The 20654-nt window shown below is 48.8% G+C and overlaps 1 protein-coding gene and 4 non-coding genes across 5 annotated transcripts; 2 read left to right on the forward strand and 3 right to left on the reverse strand.

The window, feature by feature from the left end:
- Positions 1–1013: 1013 nt before the first annotated feature.
- LOC130474516 (zinc finger protein with KRAB and SCAN domains 7-like) lies at positions 1014–18918 on the forward strand. Its single transcript, XM_056846173.1, has 4 exons — positions 1014–1248; positions 14084–14430; positions 14894–15020; positions 18035–18918. The coding sequence occupies exons 1-4, from the start codon at positions 1014–1016 to the stop codon at positions 18916–18918; spliced, it is 1593 nt and encodes a 530-aa protein (XP_056702151.1).
- TRNAM-CAU (transfer RNA methionine (anticodon CAU)) lies at positions 3357–3428 on the forward strand. Its single transcript has one exon. It is a non-coding gene; the product is annotated as a tRNA-Met (tRNA).
- On the reverse strand, positions 4063–4136 carry TRNAN-GUU (transfer RNA asparagine (anticodon GUU)). Its single transcript has one exon. It is a non-coding gene; the product is annotated as a tRNA-Asn (tRNA).
- TRNAS-GCU (transfer RNA serine (anticodon GCU)) lies at positions 5100–5181 on the reverse strand. The gene has a single exon. It is a non-coding gene; the product is annotated as a tRNA-Ser (tRNA).
- Positions 5204–5277, reverse strand: TRNAN-GUU (transfer RNA asparagine (anticodon GUU)). The gene has a single exon. It is a non-coding gene; the product is annotated as a tRNA-Asn (tRNA).
- Positions 18919–20654: the final 1736 nt, after the last annotated feature.

The following is a 20654-nucleotide window of genomic DNA, read 5'->3' on the forward strand; positions in this document are numbered from 1 at the left end:
GACGAGGCTGACTCTGACGGACCATCCCAGAGAAGGCGGCGTAAAGCGACCCTCCGGCTTGCTCTACCCCTGCTCCAGGAGGGCAACCCCCAGGCCCAGCATGGCGGTCAGAGCGGTTATCCAAGGGGTCAGTCCAAGACACCAGCTGCCCCCCCATCCTGCTTTCCCAGAAAGAAGGCAGGGAGTTCCTGAGGACCGCGAGAAGTCAGTTAACAACAAGCTGCTCATGGCGGCCCCTTTGCCCTGGCACCGATCCTGGAGTAGGAGGAGGGGGCGAGGTCGCTCTTTCTGGCACAAGGGGCCTGGGGCAGGACTGGCACAGAAAGGAGTTCCTTCAGATGCCTCCCATGGCATGGCATGGCATGGCATGGGACAAGCAGGAAGCGGGCACACAGGCTGCCCTCTGAGGTTCGCATCTGAAGATGGGTGTGAACTCAGACCAAGGGGAGGGGGTGAATTCCACCTCAGGATTCTGGGCAAGTCGGTCTTCCCCTGCAACTTCAGCTCCCTTTTCAGAAACCATATAACCAACCCTGCAAGGCAGTTGTGAAGGCACGCCAGGAAGCATCGTCAAAACACAGTCCGCATGCATGCGCACAAACACAACTCTCCCTCCCTCTCCTCAAAGATCCGAATGCTCCAGCCCACCCCACCCCCGCACAAAACCGCTCCCCAGGCACGTTGAGGGCTGGAAACAGGAGTCTGAAAAGTGTTTCTCCCCCCCCCCAACAGGCGGAGAGGGGGAAAGCTCCGCAGGGCGAGGCCTTTCCTGACCTGAAAAGTGTTTTCCCCCCTGGGGGGGAGCGCTCGGCGGGCTTCGCGGGGCTCAGCAAGGACGAAGGCCTTGGGCGAGGTGCGCTCCTGGCGCCGGAGCCGGCCGGCCAGCAGTCACTAGAGGCCACCCTGCCACTGGGGCCCGGCGTCCGGGCCATCGGGCAGAGCAGGTCGCGCTTGCTGGGGAAGGCGTGCAGGCAGGCGGTGGCAGCAGCGGCTCCCTCGCTGCAGGTGCGGCAATGCGCAGGAGCCCCGAGCCCAAGCATGGCAGCTCCTGGCCCTGCCGCAGGCAGAAGCTGAAGCTCTTGTGCAGCGCACCCCAGCCCGCCCGGCCCTCTGCCGCCGTGCTCGCCCACGCCCATCAGCAGCCGCCGCTGCTGGCATGCCCTAACCTGGCGCCGCAGCACCTGGCAAGCGCCCGCCTGCATCCCGCCCACCGGGAGTGGCGGCCCAGCAGCCCCGGGGCGGCACAGAGCAGGGGGGCGGCTGGACCTGCATCCTCGCTGCTTGTCTCTCTTCCCTCTTCCCTCCCGTGTGTAGGGAGCTGGGAGGAAGTGACCGGTGGTCACTTCCTCCCAGCATTACCTTGCGGCTGCACCCTTTTAAAGGGGCCGGGTTCAGGACCCTGACGGGCCGGATCCGGCCCGCGGGCCGTAGTTTGAGGACCCCTGTACTAAAGCAACTAAGACGCCAGTGGTACTGTACACGTGTTGGGGGCATAACTTCCATGGGACGGAGCCCACAGATGCAACACAAACGTTTCATGGCCTGCTCTTGCCTATCCCCAAGAAAAGTCTGCCCAAAAAAATGCAGTGCACTTTAAAGAGCATTAGCTGAGTTTCCTCTTTGATACTGCATCATCACAATGTAATCATAGAACAGAATCATAGAGTCGGAAGGGACCACCAGGGTCACCTAGTCCAACCCCCTGCACAATGCAGGAAATTCATAACTACCTCCCCCCTCCACACCCCCAATGACCAGAAAATGGCCAAGATGTCCTCCCTCTCATCATCTGCCTAAGGTCACAGAATCAGCATTGCTGACAGATGGCCAGCTAACCTCTTCTTAAAAACCTCCAGGGAAGGAGAGCTTACCACCTCCCGAGGAAGCCTGTTCCACTGAGGAACCGCTCTAACTGTTAGAAAATTCCTCCTAATGTCTAGACGGAAACTCTTTTAATTTAATGTCAACCCGTTGGTTCTGGTCCGACCTTCTTGGGCAACAGAAAACAACTCGGCACCATCCTCTATATGACAGCCCCTCAAGTACTTGAACATGGTTATCATATCCCCTCTCAGTCTTCTCCTCTTCAGGCTAAACATACCCAGCTCCTTCAACCTTTCCTCGTAGGACTTGGTCTCCAGACCCCTCACCATCTTTGTTGCCCTCCTCTGGACACGTTCCAGCTTGTCTACATCTTTCTTAAATTGTGGTGCCCAAAACTGAACACAATACTCTAGTTGAAGTCTAACCACAGCGGAGTAAAGCGATACCATCACTTCGCGTGATCTGGACACTATACTTCTCTTGATGCAGCCCAAGACTGCATTTGCCTTTTTAGGTACCGCATCACACTGCTTTTTAAAAAGAATGATGTGGGAGCTCTGGATTCATTGGAGACCCATTGAGTGCCTTCATGAGGGCCCAACTAGCCATGACAGATTGCAAGGAGTATCCTCATGCACATGGATAGAGTTAGGGCACAAAAGGTGTCTGCTGTTATTGTTACATCGGGGACAATCCTTGCGTTCCCTTGTCATCCTTGCTTGGATTCCACCCCATACACCCTTTAAAATGCGGTTCACCTTTTTGCAGGGAACCACACATGGCTGCATGGGGGCTTTTCTGAATTTCAAATCAGATGAGTGTTCTTACACCCGCCACCTTTAAAAGAGGAAACCACAAAACCCCTCCCAACAGACACAGGGGCAGGGGAAACAAGACCAAAAGTAAATGGCTCCCCCCTGTGGTCTGCCGTCAGAAATGCATGGAACAGCAAACAGACAAAAGACAATGAATGCTCCAAAAAAGACCATCGGTCAACACTCTACACACGACAGCTTCAGTTGCAAAAGTGGTAAGTTGGGACCGTACAGGTGTTGTGCATGGGGCCACATCACTATGACAACAGGAAGGCAGAGTGGACACAGGTACAAAGGGTGAGACAGGTATGAACAGCCAGATGTATTGGTTACGGATACCCATATGTAAAACTGCAGACAATGTCTCCTCCAGTTAGGCACAAAGAGTGTGGGGAGACTGTTCTGTGCATAATGAGTAACTATTTCCCCCTCCCCCCCCCAAAAAAAACCCCACTATCTGGACGATGCAGGGCAAACCCTGGAATATACACAGAAATAACCAATCTATCTGTAGCAGGTACAGAACTCGTCACCTTCCATCCTGCAAGCAACCGCCCAGCCCAAGTGAGCTGTGCCAGGCAGAAGGACACATGACACATTCAGCTGAGCAGCTCCATCCTGCCCCTCCTCAATTGTCTTCCCAGAGGCCAGGCATGGGGCACACAGGGCTTGTGGACGGAGGGTGTCAGGAGCCACACCGAGGCACTGCAGCCAGCCAGCAGAGTGGCGCAGCGGAAGCGTGCTGGGCCCATAACCCAGAGGTCGATGGATCGAAACCATCCTCTGCTAGGCAGCTGTGTTTTTGCTTTGCTGTCCTCTCAGTTTTCCTCCTTGCCTTCCCATCACCATCACAGGCTCTCCTTAACACCTGCAGGCAGTTTAGAGCAGCCAAAAGCTGAGTGGCAGAGAGCTGGAAAAACAGCCACCCTTCCCCATTCAGCAGGTGCCCAAGTTGGAGAGCTCCTTCTGCCTAGATGAAATCAGCCATACAGAAATCCTCCTCTCTGTGCCATCTCTGTTTCCCACTCCCTGGGCAGGGCAGGTCAAGTCAAAGAAGTTTTTCCTCAAGTCTCCAGGAAAAGACTTCCCTAGGATTTTCAGCCTCCAAAACTCTGCTCCTTGCTAGATGTCACCTTTGTAGCTGGGGAGGGGAGCTTGACCTGGTCTCCTGCCAGGGAGCGATGATCATTTCTCAAGGGTAACTGGGGTGACACTGGAAAACAATTGAATTGACTTCCCCTATCCTGCCTGTTCTCTGCCAAAAGAAAAACTTCTTAAAACCAAACCTCCAAAGAAAAATGCATTTCTTCACAAAGCCATATCAAAAGGGGCTGACAAGGGTATGATTTGAACCCACAATGAATTAGCCATCCATCACCTTGACCACTCAGCCACCTCGTCAAGGGCACGGCCAGTCCACAGACGTCCCCAGGTGGGCTCGAACCACCATCCTTCCGGTTAACAGCCGGACACGCTGACCGATTGCGCCACGGAGACCTGCTTGCTATGATGATGCAGCTGGGGCTTCCCAGATTTTCAAGAGGCTGAGTGTGGCTGGGAGACAAAGGACCAAGACAGGACAATTAGAAGGTGCCAAAGGGACAACCCACCCCAAACTACGCCCTTTTAAGCCCTGCAGTTTTCAATAAAAATAATGGGGAATCAATCATGATGAAAAAGGGGAAATAGTAGAGAATAATGAATTAGAAGACATGATGCAAAAGGATGGGAAGGAGATGGAAGAGGGAAAAAGGCCAACTCAGGGGCTTTCTTTGCTGCATGGACTATTGGAGGGACTGGCCCCCAGGCCATGGGGGGAGGCACCTGCACTCTAGGGGCTCCCCATACTCAGGGGCTCCCTCGGTATGCAGAAAACATCCCTCTGGTAATTCATGAAAAGAGAAAAAAAATGGCCCAATAAGAATATGTTCCAGGAGTTCTGCAATGGGGAGAGCAGCTTAGTGTTTGGGGAGAAGAGCACAGACAGGCCCTGCTGTGCTTAAACACAACCTATTTACCTCCCTCACCACCAAGCCCCTACCTGGGAGATCCAGGAGAAGCCTTGGGATATATGTAGAGAAAGCAAAGCCGCCTACAACAGGGACCGAACTTGCAGCCTTCCATTGTGGCCCCAGCACCAGCCAGGACCACCCACCACGTAGCCAATCAAGGTGCCCCGTGCCCTCCCTTCCCTTGGCAGACTGGAGCCTGCGGTCCCATCCCCCCACTGCCTCCTTGAAGTAATAGTTGTAAGACCATTTCCAAGAAAGAGGTGCCTCTAGGGAAGAATCCCTCAGCGCCTGTGCGATTGGCGTCAAGACATCATGTGAGGTTTCCATTCTCACAGCCTGGGTTCGTGTTCCAGCTGGTGCTTCTCTGCCTCCTCTTTTGAAGCCTTTGCCAACAAAGGAGGTACTAGAGAGAGCCATGTCCACCTTCCCAGTTTATGGCAAAAGGAGCCGACGAGGGTGGGATTCGAACCCACGCGTGCAGAGCACAATGGATTAGCAGTCCATCGCCTTGACCACTCGGCCACCTCGTCAAGGGCATGGCCAGTCCATAGACATCCCCGGGTGGCCTCGAACCACCATCCTTCCAGTTAACAGCCAGACGCGCTGACCGATTGTGCCACGGAGACCTGCTTGCTCAGGCTGAGCTGCCGAGCCATGATAGACTTTCAGGAGGCTGGACAACAGTTAGGGGACAAAGGGCAAAGGCAGAAGCAGAGGGTGCCAAAGGGGCCATCTAGCCCAAACTAAGCCGTTTTAAGTCCTGCTGATTTGTAATGTGAGATACTTCAGCATATGCTTAACTCACCTGTTCAGATTTATATATTTAGTATGTCTGCATGCTGCTTTTCTGCCAGTGCACTCAAGGCAGTTTTCAATACCCAGTAATGAGTTGCCATCATAACACAAAAGAGGAAATAATATAAAATAATGCAAAGGGGGAGAAGGACAAAGATATAAGTGGGTGAATGCCAACTCAGGGAACATCATCACTGGATACACTAGTAAAGTGGCCGGGCCATGAATCATTTAGGGAAGCCCCTGCCCTATGGGTATTCTCCATACTCACAGGGCTCCCTCAGTATGCCCAAAGAACATAGAATCATACAGTTGGAAGGGACCACCAGGGTCATCTAGTCCAACCCCCTGCACAATGCAGGAAATTCACAACTACCTCCCCCACACACCCTCAGTGACCCCTACTCCATGCCCAGAAGGTGGCCAAGATGCCCTCCCTCTCATGTACTGCCTAAGGTCATAGAATCAGCATTGCTGACAGATGGTCATCTAGCCTCTGCTTTAAAACCTCCAGGGAAGAAGCACTTACCACCTCCCGAGGAAGCCTGTTCCACTGAGGAACCGCTCTGTTAGAAAATTCTTCCTAATGTCTAGATGGAAACTCTTTTGATTTAATTTTAACTCGTTGGTTCTGGTCCGACCTTCTGGGGCAACAGAAAACAACTCGGCACCCTCCTCTAAATGACCGTTCTTCAAGTACTTGAAGATAAGAAGAGCCCTGCTGGATCTGACCATTGGTCCATCTAGTCCAGCATCCTGTCTCACACAGTGGCTGACCAGTTCCTCTGGAGGCCCATCATCAGGGCAGAGAGGCCAAGGCCTTCCCCTAATGTTGCCTCATGGCACTGGGATTCAGATGTTGACTGCCTCTCAACATAGAGGTTACCTTTAGTCACCATGGCTAGTAGCCACTGATAGACCTATCCTCCATGAATCTATCTAATCCCCTTTAAAAGCTGTCTATGCCTGGGGCCATCATTATGTCCTCTGGCAGAAAATTCCGTATTTTAATTACTCCCTGTATAAAGAAATGTTTCCTTTTGTCCATCCTGAATCTACTGCTCATCAGTTTCATTGGATGCCCTCGAGTTCTAGCATTTTGGGAGAGGGCAAAAAAAGTTCTCTTTGTCCACTCTCTCCATCTCATGCATAATTTTATAAACCTCTATCATGTTGTTTCTTTCTAGTTGTTTCTTTTCTAAACAGAAAAGTCCCAGACTCTTCAGCCTTTCTTCATAGGGAAGGTGCTCCATCCCTCTAAATCCTGGCAACTAGAAGCCCCATGTAAACTTACCAAGCCTTTAGCAGACCTTATCTGCACTGTTTGTGTAAGCTTATCTCCTCTGCCATGAGAACGAGAAACTTGATCCTTTAAGAAAGCAAAACAAAGTATCTCAAGCTCAACATTCATCCTTCATGGCTGAGCTGTGATGACAAATGTCCATGCATCTGTTATATTATTGTGTTTCGAGAAAGATCCGCCCCGCCAACAGCCAGTGACTTTTGAGGACCTGTTTGTATTCTTCACTGAAAGTGAATGGATGTTGCTGGACCCTAAACAAAAGGCCATTTATTAGAAAGTCATGTAGGAGAATTATGAAAACGTGACTTCAGTGGGCAAGGGAATGAGTTGTTGGATACTGTCATCAACTGAACCCAGCGTGGTGTAGTGGTTAAGAGCAGTGGACTCTAATCTGGAGAACCGGGTTTGATTCCCCATTCCTCCACATGGGCAGCGGACTCTAATCTGGTGAACCGGGTTTGATTCCCCACTCCTCCACAGGAAGCCAGCTGGGTGACCTTGGGTTAGTCACAGTTCTCTTTGAGCTCTCTCTGCCTCACCTACCTCACAAGGTGTCGGTTGTGGGGAGAGGACAGGAAGGAGATTGTAAACCGGTTTGAGTCTCCTTAAAAAGGTAGAGAAAATCAACATATAAAAAGCAACTCTTGTTCTTCTAGAAAATAGCAAATGCCATTTCAGGAGCTTTTGTTCTAGACACACTAGAGACTTGAGGCTAATATACTCACTTATTAGCATGACATGGGGGTTACCAAGGATGAGTGGAGCACTGATTACCGCAGCCAAGTGATCATCTAAGTCATCATAAATATAAATAAGAGTACACTATGAAACTTGGCTGAACACTGTTGTTTTCCCCGCAAGGTAGGGTTTTGTTGATGTTAAATATGCAATTTAGATTCTCGTAGGTTATCCGGGCTGTGTAACCGTGGTCTTGGTATTTTCTTTCCCGACGTTTCGCCCACAGCTGTGGCAGGCATCTTCAGAGGAGTAACACTGAAGGACAGGGTCTCTCAGTGTCAAAGTTACTCTTCCAACACACTTTGACACTGAGAGACCCTGTCCTTCAGTGTTACTCCTCTGAAGATGCCTGCCAGAGCTGCTGGCGAAACGTCAGGAAAGAAAATACCAAGACCACGGTTACACAGCCCGGATAACCTACAAGAACCAATGAACTCTGACCATGAAAGCCTTCGGGCTGTGTGACCGTGGTCTTGGTATTTTCTTTCCTGACGTTTCGCCAGCAGCTGTGGCAGGCATCTTCAGAGGAGTGACACTGAAGGACAGTGTCTCTCGGTGTCAAGTGTGTAAGAAGAGTAATATATAGTCAGAAAGGGGTTGGGTTTGAGCTGAATCATTGTCCTGCAAAAAGTATCAAAAAGTATCAAAAGTGATTCAGCTCAAACCCAACTCCTTTCTGACTATATATTACTCCTCCTACACACTTGACACTGAGAGACCCTGTCCTTCAGTGTTCCTCCTCTGAAGATGCCTGCCACAGCTGCTGCCACACTTGACACTGAGAGAGGCTGTCCTTCAGTGTTACTCCTCTGAAGATGCCTGCCACAGCTGCTGGCGAAACGTCAGGAAAGAAAATACCAAGACCACGGGCACACAGCCTGGATAACCTACAAGAACCAATGAACTCTGACCGTGAAAGCCTTCGACAATAGTACGTAATTTAGAGTTTTCTATGTATGTATGCATGCATGCATGCATGGGGTCCCAAAACACTAAAAACATTAAAAACTGTATTTACAGTATTCCAAGCTGCCACAGCCGAGAGAGAAAATCGCCGATCGCAGAAAAGGAGGTCGCCGTTTTCCTTGCACTTCACCCACTAGAGGGCTCTGGTTGAGAGGGAAAGAGAAAAACTTGCTCCCTTCTCTCTCCTATTTTTCCCCCCTCTCCCCTTTCTTTCTCTCGACTCCAACCCAGGGTTGATCTTCCTGGGTCATCAGACGCTGTCTGCTCGCTTCACCTGCATCTCCGCGGCTTCTGCAACCCAGGTCAGGTCTAGGTGAAGTGTTGGTGGGGGGGGGGGGGAAATGAGGAGAACTCTTCCACGTGCGGACCAGAGTGAAGCCTAGCCGTATCTTCCTCTCCTCGCTCTTCCTCCCTCCTCTCCCCCCCCCCCTAGTGCGCTTCAACCGTTAACGGCCGGGCTTTTGAAAGAGGCCCTCAGAAGAAGCTGCTTGGCGAGTTATTCCCTTGCCTGCCCTTTTTTTAAAAAAAACTTCTCTTTGGGCCATTTATTCATGGAAGGTTTTGCATTGGATTTGCCACTCTTTTTTATTATTATTATTATTAATATTTTTATTGGTTTTCATATTTAATGGGGATACAGGAAAAAAAAGGAAAAGGGGGAAAAAACTTTCGATTAAACAATATTTTGCGTTAACAGAAGAAAAGAAAAAAAGTATTGGTAAAACAAAATACATAGTCCTCCCCCTTGTAAAGCTCAATATTACACTCAAAAACAAAAGACAAAAACCTGATACATTTGATCATTCACTTAACCTTCACCTGTCTTCTAGTTTTGTTTTGTTTTGTTTTTTGTTATTTTTTTAGTTTCAATATATTCATAAAAGACGTTCCATTTATCTTTGTTTGGTCTTTGAATGTCTTTTTGTAATGTTTCTGTTAAATGTGCCATAGTTACATATTCGTAAGTTTTATCTATCCAGGTTTCAATATTTGGTGTTTTATCCGTTTTCCACACCGACGCTAGAACTGTTCTCGCCGCTGTGATTAGGTATTTTAGTATGACCTGTTGATCGTTGCTGTATTTGTCTGGTATTTTACTCAAGAGGAATAGTTTTGGGTCATATGTTATAGATTTGGTCATATGGATTTGCCACTCTTGAGATGCACTTTTCCCCCATCCCTATTCTCAAAACTCAACCATAAGCCGCCGTGCAGAGTTTTCAGAATTCAGATGGGGGAAATGTGCATCTAAAGAGTGACAAATCCAATGCAAAACCTTCCATGAATAAATGGCCTGTTGTGGCAGATCATGATGGGGCTCGGAGAAGGACATCCTTCCCCCGGAATCGATGAAGAGCTCAATACACGGGTCGCCGTGTTCGTCTGTCTGCAGTGGTAGAAAAGGGCCAGAGTCCAGTAGCACCATAAAGACTAACAAAACTGCACTTGTAGTAGAAAAAGGCCAGAGTCCAGTAGCACCTTCAAGAATAACGACAATATTTTCTCAGTGGGTAGCCGTGTTAGTCTGTCTGCAGTAGTAGAAAAGGGCAAGAGTCCAGTAGCACCTTAAAGACTAACAGGAATATTTTCTGGTAGGGTATGAGCTTTCGTGAGCCACAGCTCACTTCTTCAGATACAGCTGGAATGTGAATCCATCTGTCTTTAAGTAGAGGAGAGTGAATTCAAACAGGCATTGGTATGTAAATGTTAATAGTATGTCAATGTGAATAGCAGGCGTGATGGGGTGAGGTGTGGTATGCAGAAGAGTCTGATGTCCAGGGGAGAGATGGGTGTGGAGCAATCAGCACTGGTATTGAGCCATGAATGCAAGGTCTTTATTCAGCCCAGGTAAATGCATTGTCTTTAGTCTGAATATCAAGCTCATACCCTGCCAGAAAATATTGTTGTTAGTCTTTAAGATGCTACTGGACTCTTGCTCTTTTCTGCTACTGCAGATAGACTAACACAGCTACCCACTGTGAATTATGCTAGGAAAAGTTGAGGGCAGCAGGAAAAGAGGAAGACCCAACAAGAGATGGATTGACTCAATAAAGGAAGCCACAGCCTTTAGTTTGCAAGACCTGAGCAAGGCTGTCAAAGACAGGACATTTTGGAGGACTTTCATTCATAGGGTCGCCATGAGTCGGAAGCAACTTGACTGCACTTAACACACACACACAGGGTTGCCAAGCTCCAGGTAGTAGCTGGAGATCAGCTGTTACAACTGATCTCCAGCCAATAGAGATCAGTTCACCTGGAGAAAAATGGTCGCTTTGGGCAATTGGACTCTATGGCATTGAAGTCCCCTCCAAAACCCCGCCCTCCTCAGGCTCCCCCCCCAAAAAAACTTCCCACCGATGGCTAATAGGGACCTGCCAACCCTACATTGAAGTCCCTCCCTCCCCCCCAAACCCCGCCCTCTTCAGGCTCCACGGCAAAAACCTCCCGCCGGTGGTGAAGAGAGAACTGGCAACCCTAATCCCAATATAGGTGAAAGAGAAAATGGCGGATTGAGAGTATTGGGAAGAAGCTGGGGCACAGGCAGAAGATCCTTCTGTAGAGGACGAGTTAATCTGGTGTAATTATTTTCATTTGATTCATGCTTAGTCAGAGATTTAAGCATAACCTTTCCATATATTGTACCTTGGACAGCATTCACCAAGGCTTGGCTCCAGGATCTATATGAACATAAGAAAAGCCATGCCGGATCAGACCAAGGCCCATCAAGTCCAGCAATCTGTTCACACAGCGGCCAACCAGGTGCCTCTAGGAAGCCCAGAAACAAGACAACTGCAGCAGCATCCTGCCTGTGTCCAACAGCACCTAATATATTCGGCATGCTCTTCTGATCATGGAGAGAATGGGCTTTCAATATGAGGCAGCCCTTGAAATATGTGAAATGGTTAAAAAAGAGTGCCTCTAAATAGTTGCAGATTCCTTCCTCTACTAACCACAGCCAACTTCTCACACACGGAGTGGGGAGGGAGGAGGTTTCAAATTCAAGGAAGTAACTTCCAGGTCAGCAGCTGTCTTGTATTAGAAATAATTTGGTGCATCCTACCCTGTGCTCCACCCACCCACCCCCCGGCCCTCTTAATGCATGGGCACGCTGGGCAGTTCCCCAGGGGCCCCAGGAGCATAGTGGCCCCATGATAATTATGTATGTTGTGACTTGCTGTCAATGAATAAATAAATACTATACTAACCTATACATATTATAAACTATAAATATAATGTTATATTGTTCAAACGTTTGTTGATTAGTCTTTGCTGTACAGCATGTTTTTTAATGTTTGATTTTGCTGGAAGTACCAATAAATATGCCCTGACCTGGATGGCCCAGGCTAGCCTGATCTCATCAGATCTCAGAAGCTAAGTAGGGTCAGTCCTGGTTAATATTTGGATGGGAGACCACCAAGGAATATCAGGGTTGCTGTGCAGAGGAAGGCACTAGCAAACCACCTCTTAGTCTCTTGCCATGAAAACCCCAAAAAGGGGTCGCCATAAGTCGGCTGCGACTTGACGGCACTTTACACACACGCACCAATAAATATAGCTTTAATTTTATCGACCATTTACATTTGTCTTCCTGTGAGTGGTTGTGTAGGTAGGGGCCCCAGTGCACTGCTTTGCCTGGGGGGGCTATCATGCTGTTAAGACGGCCCTGCTCCCCCCACACAATCTGTGTTGTGAATAAGAGGAGCAGATTTAAATCCCTTTGGGAAGCAGAGGGACCTCAGAAGGGTACAATAACATGCAGTCCCTGCTCCAAAAAAGCCATTTTCTCCAGGGGAACTGATCTCTGCTCTGAAGGTAGTTGTTATTCTGGGAGATCTCTAGACCACACCTGGAGGTTGGCAGCCATTTAAAATGTGGGGTGGCAGACCTGCATTTCCCTCAGAGAGCACACAGGGAAGTTGAGCTGCACATATTTCTCCATACCCAACATTTAAAGAGAGAGAGAAAACATTTTTATCCCACCCTTCCTCCAAGGAGTTCAAACCAGTGAAGATAGTCCACTACCCCTCATCATCCCAATGATCCTATGAGGTAGGCTAGGCTGAGGGCAACACTACGATGTTGTGTTTTACATTCATTTGCCACGGGAACTTGCAACCACACTGCAGCTGTGAGTCCCTGGTGGCAACTCTGTGTAAAAGCACCCAGGGACCTGATTCAGATTAGGATTGGGGGGGGGGGTTCTCCTGCTGCCCCCTGTTCTGTTTTCCTGACCCTAAAAGGCCTGGGGGTAGGAACTATTTGCCCCATTGGGGGGGCTGTACATTCAGTCTCGGGGAGGGCATTATTCCACCCCCACAATCAATAGGTAAAGGTAAAGGTCCTCTGCGCAAGCACCTGGTCATTCCTGACCCATGGGGTGACGTCACATCCCGACGTTTCCAAGGCAGACTTTGTTTGCAGGGTGGTTTGCCAGTGCCTTCCCCAGTCATCTTCCCTTTATCCCCAGCGAGCTGGGTCCTCATTTTACCGACCTCGGTAGGATGGAAGGCTGAGTCAACCTTGAGCCGGCTACCTGAAACCAACTTCCGTCGGGATCAAACTCAGGTCATGAGCAGAGCTTTTGACTGCAGTACTGCAGCTTAACACTCTGTGCCACAGGGCTCCTCCACAATCAATACAGATCAGGAAAATGGTGTGGTGGGGAAGCAGGAATCCCTCTCCCCACACCATGCCCTTGTGGCATTCTTACATGGAGTTGCCACCAGGGTCTTGCAGCTGCAATATTGTTGCAATATAGTTGCAAGTTCCCACTGGGAACTCATGTAAACCATAATGTGTGGTTTGGGCCTGAGAGTGACCTGCCCAAGGTCACCCAGTGAGTTCCATGGCGGGCGTGGATTTGAACCTGGATCTCCAGGTCCTAGTCCACTCCAACCAGACTGGCTGTTTGAACACATGAACACATGAAGCTGCCTTCTACTGAATCAGACCCTTGGTCCATCAAAGTCAGTATTGTCAGACCGGCAGCGGCTCTCCAGGGTCTCAGACAGAGGTCTTTCACATCACCTACTTGCCTGGTCCCTTTAACTGGAGATGCCGGGGATTGAACCTGGGACCTTCTGCATGCCAAACAGATGCTCTACCATTGAGCCACAGCCCCTCCTCTTTGGATGTACGAAGCTGCCTTATGCTGAGGTGATGGTCCATCTAGCTCAGGGCTGTCTCCTCTGCATGGCAAAAGTTCTCCCTGGTTTCAAGCAGACCTTGAGGTCTTTCCCACAGCTGCTACCTAAGATCCTTTAACCGGGGGGTTGAATCTAGGCCTTAACGGCACTCAATCCATGTGCTTTGCCACTGGGTCATGGTCCCTCCCTTACAGGGCTCCCTTTTGATCTCCACCCCACCTGCTGCTCATTTTGAACATGAATGAGAAGAAAGCTAGACTGGAAATAGAAAGGCCTTTCTGAAAACTCCTTTCTTGCCTTTCTCACCTTGACAGGCTGCTGAATCCTCTTCACTGAGGGTCTTGCCAAGCCTCTCGGAGGCAAAAGAGACTTGATGTTTAAGATCCATGGAGCCACACAGCGCCTGGCCTGTGAAGGAGAGTTGGGTTTCCTTCCCAGCAGTTGTTCATCCCCGGGAACTCCCTCAGCAATGTCTCCCCTCAGGACCACAACTGATCAGCCCCCATTCTGTGGGGAAGGAAGCCATTTTGAGCCCACTCCTGTCCCGGGAGGAAGCCAGGTCACAGAGTTTCCATGCAGGAGCCATCCCATCAGGAGACACTCCCCGGGAGACGCTCTCCCGGCTGAGCTTGGCAGCTCGGCAGTGGCTGCGTCCCCAGGAGTACAGCAAGGAGCAGATTGTGGACCTGGTCATCTTGGAGCAGTTCCTGTTTGTGCTGCCGACAGACATGGGGGCTTGGGTCAGAGCCAAAGAGCCGGACAGCAGCAAGGAGGCCGCTCAGCTGGCTGAGGCCTACCTGCAGGAGCAAGAAGCTGCCAAGCCAGCTCAGGTAAAGAGTGCAGGATGGAGGAAAGGCAATTGCCAGGTTTTGGGGGTTTGGGAGTTCCTGCAACTACACACCATAGACTGGAGAGGCACACACAGCAAACTCTGAAAGCTCTATGTTTTTTTGTTAGGATTGCTAGCTGGTCAGGGGGGTGGGAACAGCCAGGCCTTTAACAGCATCTTACTCTGCAAGAATCATCAGGTGACTTTTTCAAGATGTGATCACTTGCTAAAGCCTTCACATTGGAATTGGTATCAAAGACACAGGGTAGAAGCTGGCAGCAAGAGTTGATCTAGGAAACCGATTTAGTTGTTCCCACTGAGAATTTGAATCACTTCCTTGAGGTCTTCGTTATAAGGGTCAGATCCAAGATGGTACCCAAGAAGATTGGTGTCGAGAAAAGAACTAGATAACTAGGGCATGCCATGCCTGAGCTTCTCATTGGGTCTCTTTTGGTCTCTTGTAGCTGCCAATTACCTTTGAGGATGTGACTGTAACTTTCACTGAGAAAGAGTGGGCACTTCTGGATGCCAAAGAAAAGGCTCTTTACTGGGAAATCATGCAGGACAATTATGACAATGTGGCCTCTCTGGGTAAGGATTCCTCTTTCAGATAGTATAAATTCTAGAATATGAGCAACACCAATTGCTTTTCACTCTGACCTGCTCTGGTTTCTATTAGTTTTTAAATACAAACTGTCAACATCTTATTTATGATGATCGCTGATACAGCCACTAGCTCTTTAAAAAAAATATTAAGATGGCAGCCAAGATCAAGTTAATTCATGCCATAGTATTCCTCATTATTATGTATGGGTATGAAAGAAGAAAAAGAAGAAGGGTTGGTTTTTATATGCTGACTTTCTGTACCACTTAAGGAAGAATCATTCTGGCTTACAATCACCTTGCCTTCCTTTCCCTACAACAGACACCCTGTGAGGTAGGTGGGGCTGAGAGAGTGTGACTAGCCCAAGGTCACCCAGCCGGCTTCATGTGTAGGAGTGGGGAAACAAATCCCGTTCACCAGATTAGCATCTGCAGCTCATGTGGAGGAGTGGGGAATTAAACCCAATTCTCCAGATCAGAGTCCAAGCTGGACAATGAAGAAAGCAGACAGGAAGAAAGTAGATTCCTTTGAAATGTGGTATTGGAGGAGAGTTTTACGAATACTGTGGACTGCCCAAAAGACAAGCGAGTGGGTTCTAGATCAAATCAAGCCTGAACTTTCCCAAGAAGCTAAAATGACTAAAAAGAGGCTATCGTACTTTGGTCACATTATGAGAAGACAAGGGTCACTGGAAAAGGCAATAACAGTGCAAGAGTTGCATCCTTCTAAGCCCACTGAAGTCAATAGGTTTAGAAGGGTATAACTCTGCTTAGGATGACACTGCCAGAGACTTTTCTTTACCAGCGACTTCATAACCTTAACACAATTCATACATCTGAATGTGCTTCTCCATCACTAGCCATATGGTGTCTGTGACCAAAGCGTTGCAGTCTGCTGTGAATTTTCCTGCTTTTTTTTTTTTTGCCTTAGGGTTTTTGATACCAGAAACGGATGTAAGGTCACCAGAAGAAAGGAGAAGGCAAGAAACTCTCAAGTTCCAGGCCTCAGAAAAAAGGATGCAAACAAAAGTCAACTTTTCAGGTGAGAAATCATTATAAATGTCTTCAGTGATGGGAATGGCACAAAGGCTTTGATCCAAGGAGAAGAGGCTGAACCTTAGAGCAGATGTCATGGGAATGGTTAGAAGGTGCAGCAAATTTTCTGAAGCTAACTGGATCGGCCCCTGGTGAGTTCCTTGATCTCCTAGGAATCCTACTGTAAATTGTCTTGAGTTCCAGTAATGAAGAAACTCCAGAAAATATATGCAATACATAAAATAATGACAAAGAGCCTGCCTTTATCGCAGTTTTCTCCCAGGGTTTGAATTTTGGCATGTTCAAAACACCAGAAGACTGTGGTGGTAGCAGTTATGGAAAAATGGTCCTTGCTAGCAAATTAAAACCGTGGACATGCTCACTGAGAAATGTTACTGCTATGCAAATACATCTGGAAGTCTAAAGGCAGTAAACAAGAGGTAAAAATACCCTTAAAAGGGTAAAATTCAAACCAGTAAGCATTCCTTGTTGTCTTCATTACAAACAGAACCCCCACATCCGAAACTTGAGATGGCCTCAAAACTAGAAGGGGAACCAAGGGCATTAGTCTTTGATCTCCAGGGCTCTGAAGAAAGGGGGATCCCAAATGACACCTGTTCAGGTAAGAAGAAGAAGAGTTGGTTTTTATATGCCGACTTTCTCTACCACTTAAGGGAGACTCAAACGGGCTTCCAATCACCTTCCCTTCCCTCCCCACAGCAGACACCCTGTGAGGTAGGTGGGGCTGAGAGAGCTCTAACAGAGCTGTAACTTGCCCAAGGTCACCCAGCTGGCTTTGTGTGTAGGAGTGGGGGAACAAATCCAGTTCACCAGATTAGCCTCCACCGCGCATGTGGAGGAATGGGGAATCAAACCCTGTTCTCCAGATCAGAGTCCACCGTTCTAAACCACTGCTCTTAACCACTACACCATGCTGGAACCATGCTTATAGAGTTGTTAAATTTTGGAACACTCTTCAAGCAAGAAGTAGCCTGGGCTGAACTACTTGGCCTTTTGAAGTTGGGAGGGGCAGCCAGGACAACCGTGCTGTTCTTCTTCCAGCTCAGATTAGGGTGGAACTACCTGCTTGTGATGGCAAGTGGAGGAGGTCCCTCCCCTTCCTCTCCTTCCCCCATTTGCTTGGGCTGTCAGCTTCTCCTGCCTCATGCTTTGCCTCTGTCCAAGCCCTGCGCTCCCATTCGTGACCCTCACCAGGTAGGGCACCAAATCCTTGCTTGCTAAGCTTTAGAAAGTTCCCACACACACACACCAATCGACCTGCACTCTTCCGCCTTCTTTCCCTCCAGCGTTGACTTCTTCATCACTGCAGAAGCTCCATGCTGTCTTCTTCCCAGCCTCCAACACCTCACTCTCCTTTTTCTCCCCCCCCCCCCAGTGAATAAACTTAGTTCAAGTAGCAGTGGGGTTTGGTTGAGGCAGCTAGGGTGTAACCCACTCCCCACTGCTACCACACCTGAAGCTGCCTTCTACTGAATCAGACCCTTGGTCCATCAAAGTCAGTATTGTCTACTCTGACCAGCAGCGGCTCTCCAGGGTCTCAGGTAGAGGTCTTTCACATCACCTACTCGCCTAGTCCCTTTAACTGGAGATGCCGGAGATTGAACCTGCGACCTTCTGCATGCCGAGCAGATGCTCTACCACTGAGCCACAACCCCTCCCCAAACAGGACCCTGTTGCAATGATGCCTCAGGTGCAATCACCTGCCGATGGCAGTGACAACTTGGAAAGCCCCGTGGATCCTGTTTTGAGAGCTGCAGTCATCAAAGAAATGTGGAGAGCAAGTACAATGCCTAAATGCTCTGGAAAACAGACTACTGTCAGTTGACGTGAGATCTGATGTCAGATCCTATAGGTCAGAAATGATTATTTTCATTATCTGCAGTTGCTATTTTCTTTGTTTCTTGTTCTTTCTTTCTAAGGTTATGCAATCTCTCTCTTTATTCCAGCAGAGAATAGCCCAGCTAAAGCAGAGAATAGCCTGGTTAGAGAGAATCCAAAGAATAACTCCCAGCTTAAAGACCCTGAGCTAGCAGAGAAGCAAAGTATGCTCTGTGGCTTGTCAGACGGGAGCCCCAGGAAAGCAGAAGCCGGGGGCAGTCGGTGGATGACACAGGCTCTTGAGAGCTTCCCACTGCAGCAAGACAAGATGCTTTTTGACTCAGGGAAGCTTTTCAAGGAGCCGCCCCAGGTTGTGGCTGCTCTGAAAGATGACCTCCAGGAGGCCCACATCTGCACCGAATGCGGGAAAAGCTGCCGCTCGTTCACTGCTCTGACGAAGCATCACAGGGCCCACAAGGTGGAAAAATGCTACAAGTGCTCTGTCTGTGAAAAGAGGTTCAACCGGAGCTCTAATCTCATTGTTCATCAGAGGATCCACACTGGACTGAAACCGTTCCAGTGCGCCGATTGCGAGAAAAGCTTCAATAACAAGTCGACCCTTATTAAACACCAGAGAACCCACACTGGGGAGAAACCCTACGTGTGCCTTGACTGCGGCAAAGGCTTCACCCAAAGCTCCAACCTGATTAAGCATCAGAGGATTCACACTGGGGTGAAGCCATACAAGTGTCCTGATTGCGACAGAAGCTTCACTCAGAGTTCGCATTTCATTGACCATCAGAGAATCCACACGGGCGAGAGACCCTACAAATGCCCTGACTGCGGGAAGGGCTTCAGCCTGTGCTCCAGTCTCATCATACATCACAGAATCCATACTGGGGAGAAACCTTTTGAATGTCCTGTCTGTGAAAAAAGTTTCAGTAGCAGATCAACTCTTATTAACCACAGACGGATCCACACTAGAGACAAACCTTATGAATGTGCTGACTGAGGGAAGACTTTCACTCAGAATTCCAGCCCGATTGCACACCAGAGAATCCCTACGGGGGACATAAATGTGCTCACTGTGCCAAATGCTTCACGCAGACACGCGCGGAAGAGAGGCCATATCAGTGCTCCAACTGCAAGAAATGCTTCAGTATAAACTCACATCTCCTTGGCCACCAGAACACCCACATGGGGAAGAAAATCCCTTTTGAGAGCTCCAACTGCGGCAGAGGTTTCTGCACAAAATCCTGCCTTAAGCTGCATCAAAGATCTTGTTTAAGCAGAAATGGCAACCAACTTCACCCACCTCTGGAAATCAGTCTTAGTCCATGACATTGCAAGTGGGAGACTGACCATTTGCCATTTCCTGTCCATCAAATCTGAGTGAATCAAATCTGTAACAGAACCCAGTGTGGAATTTCCCAGAGATTCAGTCTGAACCCTTTCATAGAATCATAGAGTTGGAAGGGACCACCGGGGTCATCTAGTCCAACCCCCTGCACAATGCAGGAATTCCACAACTACCTCCCCCACACACACCCAGTGACCCCCACTCCATGCCCAGAAGATGGCCAAGATGCCCTCCCTCTCATGAACTGCCTAAGTTCATAGAATCAGCATTGCTGACAGATGGCCATCTAGCCTCTTCTTTCCAAATCCTTCCCATACAGGAAGCCATCCTGAATGGCAGGTATTGCACTTAACCTTCCAGAACACAACTCATTCTGTTAACCGCTGTGCTAGCAGAGGATCTGGTAGGCTGGACAGTAGAAAAGGAAGTGACCTTTAAGGAGTTATATTTCTTGTCTTTCTTACTTGGTATCTGAGCTCTGGTAGTATTCAAGCCTGAACAAAGAATGGTTTACTAGGCTATTAGAGTGCTCCATTCCTTGCTTAGATTTCCCAGCCCCCAAAGCTGTAAGCTGTTTGGACTGCCCTCAGTATCAAAGGAAAATGATGCAGTCATCTGATCTAGCCATTGGATTTGATTCCATAAATTGGTCTAACCTCTTTTGAAACATAAATATGGCATTCTAAGTAACATGAAATAGTATTCATTTCTATTCAGCTTGACTGGCTCTTAAGGTGGAAGAAGATACCTTTACTTTTACTGCAAACATATTTATTTTGTTGACTGAGAATTCCACATGTCAGCTCTGATCAGCTTCTGTGATGGTAAAGCAGGGTGAGTACAAAACCTTCTCAGATCTTATGCTGACTGTATGGGAACCACTGCAACGAGCTCCTTCCAAGGAGCCCCAGCACAGGTGAGGAGAGCCCATGCTAGAACTCCAGTCCTTGGCTTGGGGAAAATGCCAGATCAGATGCCATCTCCAGCCCTAACAACAGCAAACCTGCACATTTTTATTTAGCACAGCAGACCCTCGCCATTCACGGGGGATCCATTCCCATGAATTGCGAAACATGCAGAAACTGGGGGACAGGTTTCTGCTGCCTCTCACTGCACCACACCCGCTCTTGATTTATGGGGTTTGGGCCCTATGGAGCCTGACGGAGGGCAAGCAAGCAGGCCCTATGGAGCTCCTGCTTCGATAAAGCTTTGAAACCTGAGTGCAACCAATGCTTGGCTTTTTAAAAGAGCAACCTGCAGTTCTCTTGGCGCCAGATTCTACAATTAGACAGTTGATCTGCGGACGCATAGAAAATACACAGCTTGATCATAGGCTTGCATGGTTATTGCACAATAGTGTGAAATTAATGATGGTTTCTAGTTTGATT

This window comes from Euleptes europaea, chromosome 1 (genome assembly GCF_029931775.1).
Source record: "Euleptes europaea isolate rEulEur1 chromosome 1, rEulEur1.hap1, whole genome shotgun sequence".
In the NCBI taxonomy this organism is placed as follows: domain Eukaryota; kingdom Metazoa; phylum Chordata; class Lepidosauria; order Squamata; family Sphaerodactylidae; genus Euleptes; species Euleptes europaea.